The sequence below is a fragment of the Aotus nancymaae genome, unplaced genomic scaffold (assembly GCF_030222135.1).
Source record: "Aotus nancymaae isolate 86718 unplaced genomic scaffold, 86718_ANA_hifiasm-v0.15.2.pri h1tg000018l, whole genome shotgun sequence".
In the NCBI taxonomy this organism is placed as follows: Eukaryota; Metazoa; Chordata; class Mammalia; order Primates; family Aotidae; genus Aotus; species Aotus nancymaae.
In genome coordinates this window covers 16911895-16933186 of record NW_026988430.1, presented here as the reverse complement: position 1 = coordinate 16933186, position 21292 = coordinate 16911895, and the positions used below count along the sequence as shown (strand labels likewise).

Genomic DNA, 21292 nt, shown 5'->3' with positions numbered 1-21292 from the left:
TTTTTGCACTCCTTTGTGTAAAATGATGATGTGCTGGCTGCTATCCTCACCGCACGCAAGTCCTCTTAAACAGTAATAGAATGCCTTGTGAACGGTAATTGAGTTACACTCGACTGGGCTGCTTAATTCCCACCCCCCATAGTTAAAGTACACCTTGCTTGCAGTTTCATTATGCATGTGTATATGTTCATACATAAAATGACCAATGTGGGCTCACCCTTGAGAAGAGCAGGTGGTTAACTCTTTGCTGTTTCTCGAAGCTCTTGCACTAACCTTCTGCCCCTCAAATGCCTTTCTTATTAAGATCATCATTTAAGTGCCTGGCATTTGGGTATTCTCTTCAACATGCTAACATTTGTTAAATGGAATATACTTTTTTTTTTTGTCTTCTGGTTGATTCTCTCTTCTGCTGGTACCAAATATGTTCACTGGGTTGGGTTTTTTTTTTTTTTTTTTTTTTCAGTTACCTGTTATTTCTAGAAGTGCTATCTGGTCCCTTTTCGAAATTTCTATGTTGCTTATTATAGTTTTCTTTTCCTTTTCTTTTCTTTTTTTTTTTTTTGACATGGTGTCTCACTCTATCACCAGACTGGAGTGCAGTGGTGTGATCTCGGCTCACTGCAACCTCCACCTCCTGGGTTCAAGGGATTCCCCTGCCTCAGCCTCCCGAGTAGCTGGGACTATAGGCGCACGCCACCATGCCTGGCTAACATTTTGTATTTTAGTAGAGACAGGGTTTCACCATGTTGGCCAGGCTGGTCTTGATCTCCTGACCTTGTAATCTGCCCACCTTGGCCTCCCAAAGTGTTGGGATTACAAGTGTGAGCCACCTCGCCCAGCCTCTGTTTTCTTAAAATGCTTTCAAGCTTGTCATTTATTTTATTATATTTTAAAAAGCAGAATTGAGTTTATAATCAACATCTGATAAGTAATTGCCTTTAGAAATTTACTTTTAGTTGACTCCTAGCATCCTAGAATAAATACGCTTTCCTCTAGAGAGGCAGTTCATTTGTTTTTGCCAGGCACCTGAAGCTATAGTAAGTGAATCTGCCTCAAAACAAATTCATGGTATGATGTTTCTGGTTCACCCTGAGTATGTATGTCGAGGGGGTAAATTCACATGAGGGCCTTTCTGTGACCACAAGTTGTCAATAACTGTATTATTCCCCCTTTCTTTTTCTTCTCCTATTCTGCTCAGTGCCATGCTGCCTTTTCCACAACCTCCCAGGGCAAGTTTAGTTCTGGTTCACTTTTACTCTGAGGGTGTAGCTCTTTGGGGTCCCAGTTTAGTGTGGGAAGGGTCTCCCATTAAATTTTCTAACTGGAGTGGGTACCCACGGACTTAATTTCCAGCTGGGTGTGGTGGCTCACACCTGTAATCCCAGCACTTTGAGAGGCCAAGGCAGGCACATAACAAGGTCAGGAGTTCAAGACCAGCCTGACCAACATGGTGAAACCCTGTCTCTACTAAAAATACAAAAATTAGCCAGGTGTGGTGGCAGGCACCTGCAATTTTCCAGCTACTCAGTAGGCTGAGGCAAGAGAATTGCTTGAACCCAGGAAGTGAAAGTTGCAGCGGGGAAGTGGAGGTTCCAGTGAGCTGAGATCAAGCCACTGCACTCCTGCCTGAGCGACAGAGTGAGACTCCATCTTAAAAAAAAAAAAAAAAAAAAAAAAAATTTAAAGAAAATACTGGAAAGTACCTAAGAGTTTAGAGGCTGAAAGCAAAACAAAACCAGACTAGTACGAAGGTTCCTAACACATTTAAACACTGATTTACCATTTTATCCAGCAATTCCACTTCTGGCTATATATACAAAAAAGGTAAGACTTGAATAAATATTTGTACAGCAACATTTATGGTGGCATTATTCACAATAGCCAAAACGTGAAACAACCTGTGTCCACTGACAAATGGATAAACAAAATGTGATATCTACATAAAATGGAATATTATTCAGCTTAAAAAGGAATGAAATTCTGATACATGCTACAACATGGATGAATCTTGAAGACATTACCCTAAATAAGTAAGATACCAAAGTATACACATGATCTCGCTTACAGTGGGTACCTAGAATAATCACATTCACAGAGACAGAAGGTAAAAAAGTAGTTACCAGGGGCTGAAGAAGGGAGGAATAGAAAGTTATTGTCTAGGATAAATTTCAGTTTGGGATGTTAAAAAAAAGTTCCAGACAGCCTCAGCCATGAAGTGAGACTCTACCTCTAGAAATTTTTTTTTTTTAATTAGCCAGGTGTAGTGGTATGCACCTATAGTTACAGCTTCTTGGGGGACTGAGGCAGGAAGATCCCTTGAGTCCAGGAATTCAAGGTTGCAATGAGCTATGATTATGCCACGGCATGCCAACCTGGGTGACAGAGTAAGACCCTGTCTCAAAAACAAAAAGCTGGGCACATTGGCTCACACTTGTAATCCCAGCACTTTGGGAGGCCGAGGCGGGTGGATTATGAGGACAGGAGTTCAAGACCAGCTTGTCCAAGTTAGTGAAACCCTGTCTCTACTAAAAATACAAAAATTAGCTGGGTGTGGTGGTATACGCCTCAATCTCAGCTACTCGGGAGGCTGAGGCAGGGGAATCACTTGAACCTGGAAGGCGGAGGTTGTGGTGAGCTGAGAACGTGCCACTGCACTCCAGCCTGGATGACAGAGTGAGACTCTGTCTCAAAAAAAAAAAGAAGAATGAAGAATTTTCTTTTTTCAGTATCTACTTAACACTGCTATACTGATGAACTTCTCCCTTCTGAATCATTACATACAATTCTGTGACAGATAATATATACATATATAATTAAATAAAATGAGGCATGAGATAAATGTATAGTTAACTTATTTTAAAATATAGACACAAGTTTTCAAAATGTATTTTAGTACTTCTAGGAGTCCCTAAATTTTTTCTTTTCTTTTTTTTTTTTGAGACAGAGTCTTACTCTGTTACCAGGATGGAGTGCAGTAGCACAATCTCAGCTCAGTGCAACCTCTGCCTCCCCAGTTCAAGCGATTCTTGTGCCTCAGCCTTTCAAGTAGCTGGGATTATAGGCATGTACCACCACGCCCATCTAACTTTTGTATTTTTAGTACAGACAGGGTTTTGCCATGTTGGCCAGGACTGTCTCAATCTCCTGACCTTGTGATCCACCTGACTTGGCCTCCCAAAGTGCTGGGATTACATGAGTCACCATGCCTGGCAATTTTTTTTTTTCTGTTTTCAAAAAAACACTTAAGAGTGCAGCTCAGAAGACATTATGATACTTCTGGGTAAAAATAGTACATACCAGATAATAACATAAAATGAAAAATTGGCAACAGGATAAGAAATGTTTTGCATTCATTATGACTTCATAAGTGACATGTGTGGAGTTACTATGTTGCAAACACAAAACATACCAACATGTCTATGAATATATTCATTCCAAACTAGCAACATAATCGCTGAGAACAACAAAAACATATATTACACTATTTGCCTTCCTGCTTTAGTCATATAATAACAAGAGCTTAATACCATTAATTGCTCACTGCATGCAATGTACCAAACATGGTTCTAAGTGATATATGTATTAGGCTGGTGCAAAAGTCATTGCAGTAATGACAAAAACCACAATTACTTTTGCACCAACCTAATATATACATATATAACCACATATACATACATACACATATATATATTATATACGCATATACACACACGTATATATATATTATATACACACACTCATTTATTTCTCATAACGATCCTTTGAGGTCTATATCTTTATTATCTCCACTTCAAAGATGGGAAAATTGAGGCAAAGGGGAGTCTGGACTTTTCCAAGGTCATGCAGCTAGTGAGAGGGGAAGCCTGGGTGTGAGGCCAAGCTCCAGAGCCCACTCTCATGACATACGCTCTGGCACCTCTCACATACATACGGAAAGCTGGGGAAGATGACCAGCACTACACACTTTACATCATCCATACAACTGAATTTTGACAACCAAGCTATCCACTTTCTTACAATGAGGCAACTGAGGCCCAGATAATAAGACAGAGGTGGGAGCGAACTCATAGCTCTCATCTTTAATGTTTCAGGATCTAGCATAGATAACAAAGTCCCTGTGGCCAGCAGTTATTCGAGAAGATTGATAAAGCAAAACTGAGGAGCAGAAGCACAGAGTGGGATGGTCTGGCACTCCGGCAGGACAGTGGTGATAAAGGGTCTCAAGTGGGCCCCCTGGGGCTCCAATTCCTCTGAGTTTCCAGAGTCTCTGTGTGCCTGACCCTCTATTATCCCATTGTTCCAGGCTTCTTTCTTTTTTTTTTTTAGAGACGGGGTCTCGCAATGTTGCCCAGGCTGGAGTGTAGTGGATATTCACAGGCTCTGATCAGTACAGGAGTTTTGACCTGCTCCGTTTCTGACCTGGGCCGGTTCAACCCTCCCTAGGCAACTTGGCAGTCCCCTGCTCCCAGGAGGTCACCATTTAATGCCAAACCTAGTGTGGACACCTGATCGGCATAGCACACTACAGCCCAGAACTCCTGGGCTCAAGCGATCCTCCCAACTCAGCCTCCCAAGTAGCTGGGACTACAGGCATGCACCACTGTGCCTGGCTACCCTTCTTTCTTATAAGCCAACACAGGCAGGGAATGTGATGCTTCTGAAGCTGCACATCTCAGGGACCCTTGCACAGAACTTCTAAGGTGGACAGATTGGGAGCATCCATTACATTTTTCATATTAAAAAGGCTGAAAGTTTGGCAAAGTATGTGCTCAGATCTCTAGTATTTTGTTTGTTTTAATGGCTATTGTAATTCTTTTTTTTTTTTTTTTTAAGAGTCAAAGTTTCACTCTGTCACCTAGGAACAGACAGTATAACAGACTTCGAGTGCAGTAGCACGATCATGGCTCACTGCAGCCTCAACCTCCTAGTCTCAAGTGATCCTCCTGTCTCAGCCTCCTGAGTAGCAAGGACTACAGGCACATACCACCATGCCTGGCTAATTTTTTGAATTAATTAATTTTGAGACAGGGTCTTGCTCTGTCACCCAGGCTGGAGTACAGTGGGACGATCTCAGCTCATTGCAACCTCCACCCCCAGGGCTCAAGAGATCCTCCCTCCTCAGTCTCTTAAGTAGCTGGGACTACAGGTGTATGCCATAACATCTGGCTATTTCTTTGTATCTTTAGTAGAGACAGGGTCTTGCCACGTTGCCCAGGCTGCTGATTTTTAAATTTTTTTTTTTCTTCTTTTTTTCTTTTTTCTTTTTTTTTTTTGAGACAGAGTTTTGCTCTTGTTACCCAGGCTGGAGTGCAATGGCGCGATCTCGGCTCACCACAACCTCCACCTCCTGGGTTCAGGCAATTCTCCTGCCTCAGCCTCCTGAGTAGCTGGGATTACAGGCATGCGCCACCATGCCCAGCTAATTTTTTGTATTTTTAGTAGAGACGGGGTTTCACCATGTTGACCAGGATGGTCCCGATCTCTTGACCTCGTGATCCATCCGCCTCGGCCTCCCAAAGTGGTGGGATTACAGGCGTGAGCCACTGTGCCCGGCCTTAAATTTTTTATAGACACGGAGGTCTTGCTATGTTGCCCAGACTGGTCTCAAACTCCTGAGCCCCTGCATGTGGCCTGTAATTCTATTTTTCATAGATATGTCAGCTTTATAAACTTGGTGCACCTTTGTGAGAGGAAGCACCAAAAAGCCATCACTGTGATTACTATTGCTGCTACCATCATTTATCACCACTTACCTTTGGGCAAGGCACTGTGCACAGGCAATACACAATTTAAACCTCACAAAAGTCTGCATCAGAATTTCTGCAGAACAAGTACCTGCAGCAGAACAGCTTGGTATACTTATTAAATAATGAACATTCTTGAACTCCACCCTAGACCTACTCAATCAGAATCCCTAGGGGAGGCCTCAGAATCAGTATTTTAAGCAAGTTCTTCATGCCATTCTTATCTTGGCATATGAATCCCCATTTTACATAGAAGGTATCAAGAGGTAAAGTAAGCTGACAAAGATTCCATCGCAAAACATAGGATTTGAACTTAATGAAGCTTGTGGTTATTTTAAGACAGCACAAAAGCAAGTGAGATCCCCTTTGAAACCCACCAACCAGTATAATGTTATACAATTTCCCAAACTATTAATCTCTGTAAACACACAGAAAGGGCTCTTTTAACTTAAAAAAAAAAATTAACAATGAATGATATACCCTCTGAACTCCACACCATTCATTTCATTTTGACAAGATTGAACCATCTTTTAGCACTTTCAGTGCTTCATCAAATGGCACTGCCTATATCAGAAGAGCAACCAAATCCCTGCAGTAATTAGACAAACATGAGAAACTCAGAGCAGAGTAAATTCACAAGCTGTGGCAGAAACAGAGCCATAACGTAGCTATCAAGAGGTTGACTTTTGATAACCTGTTGACTAACGTACCACAAGAGGCTGACTTTCGGTCCACCACGTTTACACGCCTGGTTTCAGTGCGAAGTTTCTCATCTGTGTTCTCCACTAGGTTGGCAAGGTCGTCAATTATCTCTAGAAAGGAAAGATACATAATTAATATTCCTAAAATACCCTGGTTCACATCACAGTATCACAGCTGTGGTTGTTCTTCCTAGCAATAATTATCTCACGTGCAGTAATTGAAAAGGTACAGAACTAATGTTGATTCTTTGAAAACTGCAATTCTGATTCTAAAAGGAAAAAAAAAAAAAGCAGCAGTAAAGAAGAAAACTGATTGAACACAATTCCAGGAGACAGGAGAAATGCCATGTTCAGAGGAAAGAAAGCATGACCCACCAAATTTATGCCTAGTCAAGTTGTCATTCAAGTATAAAGGAACAGACAGGCCAAGTGAGGTGGCTCACACCTGTAATATCAGCACTTTGGGAGGCCAAGGCAGGTGGATTGCCTGAGGTCAGGAGTTTAAGACCAGCCTCGCCAACATGGCAAAACCCTGTCTCTACTAAAAATACAAACATTCACTGGGTGTCAGGGTGGGCACTTGTAATCCCAGCTACTCGGAAGGCTGAGGCAGGAGAATTGCTTGACCCCGGGAGGCAGAGGTTGCAGTGAGCCGAGATGGCGCCACTGCATTCCAGTCTGGGTGACACAGTAAGACTCTGTCTCAAAAACAAAAACAAAAACAAAAAAAACAGACAATACAATAGACATTACAGACTACCTGTGTCCTTTTTGAGAAGGCTACATGATGAATAAATCTAGCCAATCAAGATATAAATAAAGAGATAATGGAGAGAATGAATCCATTTAAATACTGAACTAAAGAGTAAAAAAAAAAAATACATGGATTAGATAACAGAAAGGTATAGGAATGTCACGACAGTAACAATGTAATTCCAACTGAAAAATTAGTCAGTGGTTGGGAGTAGGGAAGGAAGGTGAAAAGAATTTGAAAGTACTAATTTCTTCATCTCTCATAGCAAAGCATATTGAGCAGTTGAAAAGTTAATCTAGACATTTGCAGCCTCTTAAAATCACCAAAACTTCAGTGTTTTTTGTTAAGCTTGAGGGATCTATTAGTAATTAATATCTCTTGTAAAGAATCCTTGATGTGAAATTCATCTTTTTTTTTTTTTTTTTTTTTTTTTTTTTTTTTGAGACGGAGTTTTACTCTTGTTGCCCAAGCTGGAGTGCAATGGTGCTATCTCAGCTCACCGCAACCTCTGCCTCCCAGGTTCAAGTGATTCTCTCAGCCTCCTGAGTAACTGGGATTACAGGCATGAGACATCATGCCTGACTCATTTTGTATTTTTAGTAGAGACAGGGTTTCTCCATGTTGGTCAGGCTGGTCTTGAACTCCTGACCTCAGGTGATCCACCTGTCTCAGCCTCCCAAAGTGTTGGGATTACAAACGTAATCTGTAGGTGGCCACCTACAGTCCCAACTATTCGGGAGGGTGAGGCAGGAGAATCATTTGAACCCTTGGCCAACCTGGTGAAACTCCATCTCTACTGCGCCCAGCCCTCTTTTCTAACTCTAATTTTTTAAAAGTGAAATTGAGCCCTTCACAACATTTAAAATAGCATATATAGTATGATCCTAACTATGTGAAATTATTTGTATCCATCTTTTAATATCTACAAACATATAGGGATATATGTGGATAATATTAATCTAATGCTAATCATGATTATTGCTAGATGGTGAGATCCTGTGTGACTGCTGCCTTCTTCCTTGCATTTTTCTGTATTGTTTGAATTTCTTTCTTTCTGTTTTTTTCAGAGACAGGGTCTTGCTCTGTCACCCAGGCTGGATACAGGGGACTGTGATAGCTCACTGCAGTCTTCAATCACTAGGCTATAGCAATCCTCCCATCTCAACCTCCTGAGTACCTGAGACTATAGGCATGTGCCACCAATTCCAGGGAATTGTTTAAATTTTTTGTAGAGATAAGTCCCTGCTCTGTCACCCAGGCTGGTCTCAAATTTCTTACCTCAAGAGATCCTCCTGCCTCAGCCTCTCAAACTGTTAGGATTATAGCCATGAGCCACTGTGCCCGGCCCGAATTTCTTACAGTGAGCATATATAGTCATATGCCACAATATGACATTCTAGTTAATGATTGACTACATATACAACAGTAGTACCATAAGTGGTACAGTATTATAATAAGTTACAATACTGTATTTTTACTGTACCTTTTTTATGTTTGGATACAGAAATATTTACCATATTTTTTTTTTTTTTTGAGATGGAGTCTCACTCTTGTTGCCCAGGCTGGAGTGCAGTGGTGTGATAGTGGCTCACCACAACCTCCTCCTCTCAAGTTCAAAGGATTCTCTTGCCTCAGCCTCCCAAGTAGCTGGGATTACAGGCACCTGCCACCACAATTGGCTAATTTTGATGCGGGGTTTCTCCATGTTGGTCAGGCTGGTCTTGAACTCCTGACCTCAGGTGATCTGCCCGCCTTGGCCTCCCAAAGTGCTGGGATTACAGGCATAAGCCACTGTGCTTGGCCTTTTTTCTCTTTTTTTTTTTTTAGATGGAGTCTCCCTCTTTTTGCCCAGGCTGGAGTGCAGTGGTGTAATAGTGACTCACCACAACCTCCTCCTCTCAAGTTCAAGTGATTCTCCTGCCTCAGCCTCCCAAGTAGCTGGGATTACAGGTGTACGCTACTACCGCCTGGCTAATTTTTGTATTTTTAGTAGAGATGGGGTTTCACCATGTTGACTGGGCTGGTCTCGAACTCCTGACCTCAAATGATCCACCCACTTTGGCCTTCCAAAGGGCTGGTATTACAGGCGTGCCACTATACCCAGCCACATTTATCATCTTCTTACAACTGCTTACATGCAATAACATGCTGTACAGGTTTTCAGTCTAGGGGGAATGGGCTATACCATACATGTAGCCTAGATGTGTAGCAGGCTTTACCATCTAGGCTTGCGTAAGTATACTCCATGATGATCGCACAATGATAAAATTACCTAACGACACATTTCTCAGAATGTATCCCTGTCAAGGGATGCTTAATTATTTTATTTTTCATTTTGTTTTTTTTCCCCTCCCTTCTCTCTCCTTCTTCCCTGTTTTTATAGTGACGGATTTGGAGATGTGTTGTTCAATACGAGTAACCATTTTTCTTAAAGCATTAAGTAAAGCAAACAAGGAAATCAAATAAAGTCTCCAGAATGATGTGTGAGCTGAGTTCCAAAGCCTGTGTGGGTTAAAAAGCAGGAAAAAGGCAACCCATGTAAAAAGAATCATATCTGAAAGGCACAGAAGAGTTGGGCATTCCTGCTTCTTGCCTTCTGCAGCGCTTCCTACAAACCTCTTACTTATAGACCCTATAGTTATAATCTATTGATTTGTTTACATGTCTTTAACAGGAAGATTACGATATAAACTAATTTTTATTCTTCCTTATATCTCCCACTCCTAGGAGAATGCCTTGTATACAGCAAGATAAAATCAATATGAAAAGATAAAGACAATGAATGGGCTGGGCACAGTGGCTCACACCTGCAATCCCAGCACTTTGGGAGGCTGAGGGGGGCGGATCAGCTGAGGTCAGGAGTTCGAGACTAGCCTGGCCAACATAGTGAAACTGCATCTCTACTAAAAATATAAAAATGAGCCAGTCATGGTGTTGGGCGCCTATAGGCTATTCAGGAGGGTAAGGCAGGAGAATCGCTTGAAACCAGGAAGCGGAGATTACAGTGAGCTGGGATCGTGTTACTGCACTCCAGCTTGGGTGACAAAGCGAGACTCCGTCCCCAAAAAAAGGGCAAAGAATGAATGGAGCCTACAATATAAAAGCACTGTATAATTTTCACAGTATTTTGCTGTTTCTTAGAAAAGTGGATCTAAGCCAAATTTGTCAAATATTATCTATGTAACACCTGCCTACAAAATTTTTTGCAATAAATTGTTACTTAATTATTCATTCAGTACTTTCTAGTCCCTTGTATTCAATAACATACTGTCTCCCAATTTTCCTCTAATTTATCCAGAAGCTCCATCTAGAGTTTTCTCTTAAATGCAGGCGATACTCAAGTTTTGCATTGTTACTCGATAATATTACCATGGTGATTTCACATACCTTCTACCTTTTGCTTCATCAGTATTTAAATTAAAAATCTGAAACATGTCTGCTCTAGATAGCTCTCCAAAATTCTTGACCCAACTGCCTACTACCAATCGCTACCTTGAAATACCAACATATGACCTCAAGATTTCTAAAATTAAACTCTTTATCTTTCTCCTAATTTGACTTCCCTCCTGTATTCCCTGTCTCAATTAATGGTATCATCATTCATTTGCTTGCCCAAGCTAGAGATCTTAAAAGTCACTTGGACTTCTCCCTCACTGTTCTTTATCTGATATTCTATTTGTTAACCACCTCTTATTGATTCTCTCTCACCAATATCTCTCAATTCTATCATTTCTCTTAAACTCTGTTACTAATTTGCCAGTGTTTTAAAAACCATGTCCTAGCCAGGTGCGGTGGCTCACACCTGTAATCTCAGCACTTTGGGAGGCCTAGGCGGGCAGATCGCGAGGTCAGAAGTTTGAGACCAGCCTGGCCAACATAGTGAAATCCCATTCCTACTAAAAAGACAAAAATTAGCCAGGCATGGTGGTGGGCACCTGTAATCCCAGCTACTCGGGAGGCTGAGGAAGGAGAATTGCTTACATCAGGTAGGTGGAGGTTGCAATGAGCTAAGATTGTGCCACTGTACTCCAGTCTGGGCAACAGACCAAGACACCATCTTGGAAATGAACAAACAAAAAAACAACAACAATATCCTAACATCTTTGTTTCTAGTCCTGATTCATTTTAATTCATTTTCCATACAATAATCAAAACATATTTGAATTCTCTCATATTTCAATGAATTAAAATTTAAATAGCCACACGTATCTAACAACTCAGCTCTAAAGCAATACATTAAAAAAGAAACCAAGAAAACAAACACACACACAGACACACACCCCCTACCAAGAGGTATAGTTTTAAAATAAAAATTAACAGAAGAAATAAAATTAAATACTAAAAAGGTATGGTTCAAGAAAAGAGGTAAAGAGGAACAAAAGATAGACAAAAAGAATAGAAATACAATAACTATCTGGCATGCTTAAATTCAACTATGTCAACAGTGACATTAATGTAAACAGACTAAACTTTTCAATTAAAAGACCGAGGATATCAAGCAAGACCTTAAAAAAAGATGACACAACTATATACTTTGATATGAAACTCACTATAAAGCATAGTGTTTGCATAAGAAAGTTGGCAAAGCCATATTAGTATCAGACCAGACAGACTTCTAGCAAAGGAGGATTATCAGATATAAAAAGAAACTTTTCATCATGATGAAAGGACACATGTTGAAAAGGGGAAATTCTGTAATATTTGAAAATTAAGGAAAACACCTCCGATTTCCCCACAGGGCAAAGATGAAATCACAAGAGAAAGGAGAAAATATACTGAAATGAGTTAAGAATGACAGCTGTGATAGACAGGATGTTTGTGTGCCTTCGATATTATGTTGAAGCCTAATCACCAATGTGATGATATTTGGATGTGGAGCTTTGCAGAGGTGAATGGTGATGAGAGTAAAGCCCATATGAATGAATGAATTCTGTTCTATGAATGAGGTTTATGACCTTATAAAAAATTTCCTAGAGCGCTCTCTCATTTCTTCCACCATGTGAAGTTACAACAAAGACACCTGTCTATGAACCAGGAAACAGACCCTCACCAGACACCAGACCTGGAGTCCTTGATCTTGACTTCTCAGCCTCCGTAACTGAAAATTTCTGTTATTTATAAGCCACCCAGTTGATGGCATTTTATTATAGCAGCTTGAATAGAACAAGACAACAATGTAGCATAAAAGTTTTGGGGATGCTACTAAAGCAGTACTTAGGAAGAAGTTGATTGTTCTAAATGCATTTATTAGTAAAGAAGAAAGATGTAAAATCAATGAGCAGACTCAAGGAGATAATAGTATGATCATCTCAAATGCAGAAAAAGGATATGACAAAATTCCGTATCCATTCATGATACAAATTCTCAGCAAAATAGAAATGAAAGGGAATTTCTTCAGCCTGAGAAAGGACATCTATTTAAAAAACACTCAGAGCTCGGCCAGGTGCAATGGCTCATGCCTGTAATCACAGCACTCTGGGAGGCAGAGGTGGGTGGATCATGAGGTCAAGAGATTAAGACCATCCTGGCCAACATGGTGAAACCCTGTCTCTACTAAAAATACAAAAATTAGCCGGGCGTGGTGGTGCTTGCCTGTAGTCTCAGCTATTAAGGAGGCTGAGACAGGAGAATCACTTGAACCCAGGAGGCAGAGGTTGCAGTGAGCTTAGATCACACCACTGCATTCCACCCTTGCAACAGAGAGACTCTGTCTCAAAAACAAACAAACAAACAAACAAACACACACGCTCAGAGCTAACATCATACTTAAAGGTGAAACATGGAACACTTTTTCTCTAAGATCAGGAACAAGGCAAGGATATCTGCTCTGACAACATCTGTTGAACATTTTATTAGAAGTCCCACATTGTTCAATAAGACGTGGGGCAGGGGGAGTAAAAAGGTAAGAAAGGAAGCTGTAAAGCTGTACTTGCAGATGACATGATTGTACACACAGAAAACTATAGTCTATTTAATAACTATAAGAACTAGGAAATAAATCTAATAAATTTACATATATAAAGTCAATAGTAAAATGCAATCTATTTCTATATAGCAGTGATAAACAATGGAGAAAAATAAAAGTAAAAAAATCCATTATAATGGCATCAAAAGCCATATTACATACTTAGAAATAAATCTAACTGGAGATATGTAAGAGCTCTACAGTAAAAACTATAAAACATTTTTGGGAGAAATGAAATAAGGCCTAAATAGATGGAGAGCTATACTATATTCATGGATTGAAAAGCTCAATATTTTTTAATTTTTAATTGACAAACAATAATTATAGATATTCGATAATTTTTCTTTTCTTTTCTTTTCTTCTTTTTTTTTTTTTTACAAACCCAGTGTTTTAGGAATAGTGATGTTTCAAATCATATACTGTAGAGTGATCAGAGCAGGGTAATTAGCATATCCATCATCTCAAACATTTCTCATTTCTTTGTGTTGGGAACATTCAACATCCTCCTTCTAGCTATTGAAACTATAGAATATATTATTGTTAACTATAGTCATCCTACGGTGGTATAGAACTCCAGAACTTATTCCTCCTATCTAGCTGTGATTCCGTATCCTTTAACAAATCTCTCCCCATCCCTCCCTTCTCCCCTATCCAACCCAGTCTCTCGTATCCTCTGCTTTACTTTACTTTTTACTTCTATGACATCAACTTTTTTAGCTTCCAAATTGCAAAAGAACACATGGTGTTTAACTGTCTGTTCCTGGCTTATTTCACTTAATGTCCTCCAGTTCCATCCATGTTGCCATGAATGACAAGATTTCATTCTCTTTATGGCTGACAGTATTTTATGGTGTATGTACACCATCTTTTCTTTATCCATTCAACTGTTCTTGAATATCTACGTTGATTCCATATTTTGACTACTGTAAATAGTGCTGCAATAAACATAGGGGTGCAGGTGTCTGTTATACTCATTTTCTTTCCTTTTGATCAATGCCCAGTGGGGCAGGATTCATTGGATCATATGGTAGTTCTTTTTTTTTTTTTTTTTGAGACAGAGACTTGCTCTGTCTTCCAGATTGGAGTGCAGTGGCGTGATATCAGCTCACTGCAACCTCCATCTCCCAGGTTCAAGCAATTCTCCTGCCTCAGCCTCCCAAGTAGCTGAGATTATAGGCACCCACCACCATGTCTGGCTAATTTTTGTATTTTTAGTAGAGACAGGGTTTCACCACGTTGGCCAGGCTGGTCTCAAACTCCTGACCTCAGGTGATTCACCTGTCTTGGACTCCCAAAGTGATAGGATTACAGGCGTGAGCCACCGCACCTGGCCCATATGGTAGTTCTATCTGTAGTTTTCTGAGGAACTCCCACGCTGTTCTCCATAGTAGCTGTACTAGTTCACATTCCTACTAACAGTATGTAAGAGTTCCTTTTTTTCTCCACATATCCTCATCCTCATTTTTTTTTTTCCGTTTGTTTGTTTGTTTTGGTATTAGCCATCCTAACTGGGGTGAAATAATATCTCATTATGGTTTTTATTTGATGATTACTGATGTTGAGCATTTTTTCATAAATTGGCCATTTATATGAGAGAACGCAATATTTTAAAAACATTGGTTCATTTATTTCAATTGACAGATATTGTATAGAATTTTATAGACTGACTGCAATCCTAATCAAAATTCTAGCAGGCTTTTAAAATGAAACCTGCAAGCCAATCCTAAAATTCACAGAGAAAATTATTTAGAATAGCCAGAATAATCCTGACAAAGAAAAACAAAGTTGGAGGTACTATGTTATCAAAATTCACAATTTATTATAAATATATAGTAATCAAGACAGTCTGATATTGGAATAAGGACAAACAGATCGATGGAACAAAACAGAGTCCAGATAGGGTTGCGTGTGTGTGTGTGTGTGTGTGTGTGCGTGCACGCACATGTGCACATACTCAATTCTCACCAAAGGTATCAACAACACAGTCAATCAAACAGTGAAAGAAAAGTCTTTTCAACAAATGTTGCTGGAAAAACTGGATATATGTATGAGGAAATAAACCCTCAACCTTTTTTTCTCTCCATACCAAAAAAAAAATTGCTTTTGATTCATAGACTTAACTGTAAAATCTAGAACTGTTAAAGCTTCTAAAAGAAAAAAAAAAAAGAAAAATAAAAAGATTATCTACAAAAGAAAAGAAATTGGTCAATCTGATGTCATTAAAATAGAAATTTTCTGCTCATCCAAAGATACTATTACAACAATTAATAAATAAGCCACAGACTGGTAAAAAAAAAAAAAAATATATATATATATAGAACATATATCTGACATAGTATTTGTATCTAGAATATATAAAGGTCTCCTACATATTAACAATCAAAAAAACCTAATTTAAAAATAGACAAAAGATCTGAACAGATGTTTTACAGAAGAAGATACACAAATGGCCAATAAACACATGAAAAACAGTTCAAATATTGTTAGCCATTAGGGGAATGCAAATTTCAACCACAATAAGATACTGCTTCAGACCCACTACAAGGTGAAAGCTAAAGACTGACAATACTAATTCTTGGGGGAAAATATAGCACAAAGGGCTCTGTACAAGTGTTCATCAATTATAATCAAGTTAACCATATTGCTACCATTTTACCCAGAAACTTCACTCATAGGTTTTTGGGGTTTTTTTTTTTTTGAGGTGGAGTTTTGCTCTATCACCCCAGAGCTGGAGTGCAGTGGCATGATCTTGGCTTACCACAACCTCCACCTGCGAGTTCAAGCGATTCTCTTGCCTCAGCCTCCTGAGTAGCTGGGATTACAGGTACACACCACTGTGCCTGGCTAATTTTTGTATTTTTAGTAGAGATGGAGTTTCACCATGTTGGCCAGGCTGGTCTTGAACTCTTAACCTCAGGTGATCCACCTGCCTTGGCCTCCTAGAGTGGTGGGATTACAGGTGTGAGCCACCATGCCCAGCCCACTCCTGGGTATTTACCAAACAGAAATAAAAGCCTACTTCTCAAAAAAAAAAAAACCTGTAAAAAATATACATACCAACCTTATTCATGAGGGCCCCAAACTAGAACAACCCAAGTATCTATCATTAAGAGAATGGAAAAGCAAATTGGGGTATATCTGTTCAATGGACTACTATTCAGCAATAGAAAGAATGAGCTACTCATGCATGTCACAACTGTCTAAATCTCAAAAGAATTTTGGCTGGCTAAAATAAGAAAACAACAATCATTATATGCTTTATGATTCCATTTATATGAAATATAAGGATAAATCTAGCCTACAGGATAGACCTCAGAAAGCAGTTGCCTCTGGGGTGCTTGACTAGAAAAGGACATGAGGAAACTTTCTGGGATGATGGAAATGTTCTAAAGGTCATACAAATTCACGCAAATGGGCACAGCTGTCAAAACACACAGAAGGGAGGAAGGGAAGTAAGGAGGGAGGGAAACAGGGAGGGAGGGAAGGAGGCAGGCAGGCAGGCAGGCAAGACAAAACAAATGCCTTAGAATAACAAAATTTTAGACCTGCAAGAATCATGTAATCACCTTGTAGTTCCTTCCCCTCTTATAACATCCCTGGCAACAGGACAGTTAATCTTTCACTAAACACTCCCAGAGACAGGTAACATGGAAACTCGTCAGAAAATCAGTTCCACGGCTGAGTTAGAGGGTGACTCTAATAAAGTCCTTTAAACTGAGCTAAAATTCTGCCTACTCTCAACTTCTTCTCAAATACCTACCTACCTTAGGTATTTTTTTTTCTTTTTTTTCTTCTTTCTTTCTTTCTTTCTTTTTTTTTTTTCCCAGACAGGGCTTCACTCCTGTCGCCCAGGCTGGAGTGCAATGGTGTGATCTCGGCTCACTGCAACCTCCACCTCCTGGGTTCAAGCGATTCTCCTGCCTCAGCCTCCCGAGTAGCTGGGATTATAGGTGCCTGCCACCATGTTCGGCTAATTTTCTGTATTTTTAGTAGAGACAGGGTTTTACCATGTTGGCAAGGCTGGTCACGAACTCCTGACCTCAAGTGATCTACTCACCTTGGCCTCCCAAAGTGCTGGGATTACATGTGTGAGCTACTGTGCCTGGCCTAAATAACTCTATTTTTTAAGTTATACAAATTATTTAATAGTAGTTTATAATGAGAAGGGAAAAAGTAAACATTATCCAAATACCCCAGTATAACAACGGCTGTAATTCCTCCTATGTGTTCACTAAAATTTGACATAAATATATACATTTTCATATGATTGTAATATATAAGCCTCCCCCCTCAAATTATATCATTTGTATTTTTTCATGTAGCTACACAGTGTTCAGTTATAATTTCTTATTTTTTTTCTTTCTTTTCTTGAGACGCAGTCTTACTCTATCACCCAGGCTGGAGTGCAATGGCACAATCTCAGCTCACTGCAACCTCCACCTCCTGGGTTCAAGTGATTCTCCTGCCTCTGCCTCCTGAGTAGCTGGGATTACAGGTGTGCTCCACCATGCCCAGCAAATTTTTTATTTTTAGTAGAGACGGGGTTTCACCATGTTAGTCAGGCTGGTCTCGAACTGTTGACCTGGTGATCCGCCCGCCTCAGTCTCACAAAGTGCTGAGATTATAGGCATGAGCCACGGCACCTGGCCCAGTTATAATTTCTAATGGTTACAAAATAGTCATTCCATAAAGTAGACATTCATTAAGTAATAGCCCATTGTTGGATACTTGTAGACATTCATTAAGTAATAGCCCATTGTTGGATACTTACAATGTTGCTATATTTCTACATAATGAGTCTATAAATTCTTTCCTCCATTATCATTGTGTTCTTTTGTATCATTTCCTTAACAAAGTGTGATTATAACTGCTTCATAAACTCTGAAACAGATTGCCAAATTATTTTTTAATAGACTTATACTGCCACTGTTGGTTTGATGGAATTCATTCCAGTTGTCAGTTACTATGACCTCAGAAGATTTCCCAGGCCAGAGAGCCTCGGGGAATTCCCGCTCTGCAGACCATGCACTACCAAGGTGGGAATTCCCCTAACCACAGTCTATTAAGAGCAAATTAAATACAGGTTTCAGAGTACAGGTTGTGAAACAACCAGCTGACTAGCTCAGATTCCTGACAATAGAGCATCCAAAGAGAAACTGATATCTTGCTTCCTGGTAAGTACTTGCATTTGGTTTCATGAAGGAGCTTATATTTCAATCACATGTTAATTTGAGACATCGAGTGCCATTCCAACACAGAATGGACAAAATGGAACAAGGTAAAATATAACACGAAACTGACAGAATCACAAGGATTAAGAAATATTAGATGATGTCAAAATATCTGACTCCAATAATACTTCATAATTTTTCTACTCTCAATGACAGCCTCAATACATTCTATATAAAGGGAGAGAGTTTGCTATATATTTTCAGATGCATTTGATGCCTTTTAATATTCATAATGGACTCATAATGACAGTAGTAAAGTCATCATGTTATTATGCCTTTTGCTTAGATTGCTAATATTTGAAGACAAATGTTAAAAAAAAGAAAAAACTATAGTGAAGAGTTTTTCTTTCTTTTTTGTTTTTTTGAGATGGAGTCTTGCTCTTTCACTCAGGCTGGAATGCAGTGGCATAATCTCAGCTCACTGCAGCCCCCACCTCCCTGGTTCAAGCAAGAATTACAAAGTGCATGCCACCACACCTGGCTATTTTTTTTGTTTTGTTTTGTATTTTTAGTAGAGACAGGGTTTCACCATGTTGGCCAGACTGGTCTCAAACTCCTGACGTCAGGCAATCCACCCGCCTCAACCTCCCAAAGTGCTGGAATTACAGGTGTGAGCCACCATGCCCGGCCAAAAAAGTTTTTCTTGAGGGTATTAATTTAACTCCTTCTGTTCCCTATAATTGATATCATTCTCAAATTTATCAATGGAAAACAAAAATGCGAGGGAGACCTCTAATAATACTGTACACTAGGAAAAGGTGTCAAATACATTCCAGAGAACAGGAACACAAGGGAAAAACCATTACTTTTCCTTTGCCAAGTCACAGAATGGTTTCTTACGGTACCCTATGGCAGGGAGCTGCAAGGAACTCCAGTAGACCAAAGTGGAGCCTCTGGGAATCCCCGAGGCTTTGAGGTCACAGGGAAAGCTTTCTTGCCTGGGAGAAATTCCCCTTGGCCACACTTGCTTACACCTAATACACAGCCAGGTGGGCCAGGTTAGGCAAAAAACATGCTCCTTTCCTACCTCCTCCTGACCGTAAACCAAGGTCTTTCATCTAGGCTTAAAAACGTGTAACAGAGGCCTGGACTAAGACAGAATCCTTCCTGACTTCTAATAATAGACAGACACAGATCCCTGTGTGTGAAGATGAACAAACAGGCCACAGGTATAAAGCAAGAGCTCAAAATGAAGGAACATTTGAAGAGTGTTGAAAAGAATGCTCTCTTTCCCTTTCACCTTCTGCCTTAGAAAATAAAATTCCTTCAAGAAAAGAAGAAACCAGCCAGCTGGGGTGGCTCACACCTGTAATTCTAGCATTTTGGGAGGCCAAGGCAGGTGGATCACCTGAGGTTAGGAGTTCGAGACCAGCCTGGCCAACATGGCAAAACCCTATTTCTACTAAAAATATAAAAATTAACTGGGCATGCTGATGGGCGCCTATAATCCCAGCTACTCAGGAGGCTTAGGCAGGAGAATCACTTGAACCTGGGAGGCAGAGGTTGCAGTGAGCAGAGATCTCACCATTGCACTCTAGCCTGGCCAAGAGACTCTATCTCAAAAAAAAAAAAAAAAAAGGAAAGAAAAGTGGGGGAGGTATTTTAAATTAAAAGGCATTAAAAAGGTATAACTATTAAATGCAATCTGTAATCTCTGATTGCTGGAGCACCCCCTCAAAACAGCGACAAAGGACTTTATTGGGGCAATGGGAGCAATTTAAACAGAAACTCCATATTAGTCAATATTACCATATCGAAGTTAAGTTTCTTGGATATGCTAATGACACTGTAGTGGTATATAGGAAAACATCCAACACAGAAGAATATTAGGAAATAGATTAGGAGACAGATGCCAAAGTATATAGAAGCATTTAGGAGACACCCTTACCTTACTTTAAGCAATTCACAGGCCGGTGTGGTGGCTCACGCCTATAATCTCAGTGCTTTTGGAGGCCAAGGTGGGTGGATCACTTGAGGTCAGGAGTTGGAGACCAGCCTGACCAAAATGGTGAAACCTCAACTCTACAAAAAATACAAAAATTAGTTGGGCGTGGTGTGCATGCCTGTAGTCCCAGTTACCTGGGAGTCTAAGGCTGGAGAATTGCTTGAACCCGGGAAGCAGAGTTTGCAGTGAGCTGAGATACTGCCATTGCACTTCAACCTGGATGTTGCAGTGAGACTCCATCTCAAAAAAAAAAAAAATATATATATATATATATACACACACACACACACATATATGTGTATATATATAAAATAGTAATTTGTTCCAGGAGGAAAAGGTACATAAACACACACACACACACACACACACACACACACACACACACACAGAGAGAGAGAGAGAGAGAAACAAAAAAGCAAAACAAACGTGGTATGTGGTTACATGTTAACAATTGGTAAATCTAGTAAATAAAGGGTGACCAGATATGCCTGGGGAATATACTGTTAACTTTTCTGTAGCTTTAGAAAAACCTTTAAAAGGATGAGAAAAAATAAAGCCACAAACTTAGACTGGGTTACAGAAAAAAAAAGAAGGAAGGAAAGAAGGAAGGAAGGAAGGAAAGAAAGAAGAGAAAGAAAGAAAGGAAAAAGAAAGAAAGAAGAAAGAAAGAAAGAAAAGAAACCATATTGCTATATAGATGGGAAGTATATGGCAGAGTAGGGTAACTAACGTCCTAGATTTCAGGCTGGAGAAATAAAAAGGGAGACTCACAGGCCATAATTCACCAGAAAGACCACAGACTGGGAGGAGCTTAGAAAAGCAACTCCTTAGGTGGGAGGATCACAATGTCAAGAGATTGAGACCATCCTGGCCAACATAGTGAAACCCCGTCTCTACTAAAAATACAAAAATTAGCTGAGTGTGGTGGTGCACGCCTGTAGTCCCAGCTACT

At 39.9% G+C, this 21292-nt stretch overlaps 1 protein-coding gene across 2 annotated transcripts in view; it reads right to left on the bottom strand.

Annotated features, from left to right (window-relative positions):
• STX8 (syntaxin 8) overlaps positions 1–21292 on the bottom strand; it is a 308036-nt gene that overhangs the window by 115086 nt on the left and 171658 nt on the right. For both annotated transcript variants that reach the window (XM_064378315.1, XM_012457587.3), the window contains exon 7: positions 6455–6556. In XM_064378315.1, coding sequence (XP_064234385.1) covers positions 6455–6556 — 102 coding nt within the window. The remainder of the gene's footprint in view (positions 1–6454; positions 6557–21292) is intronic.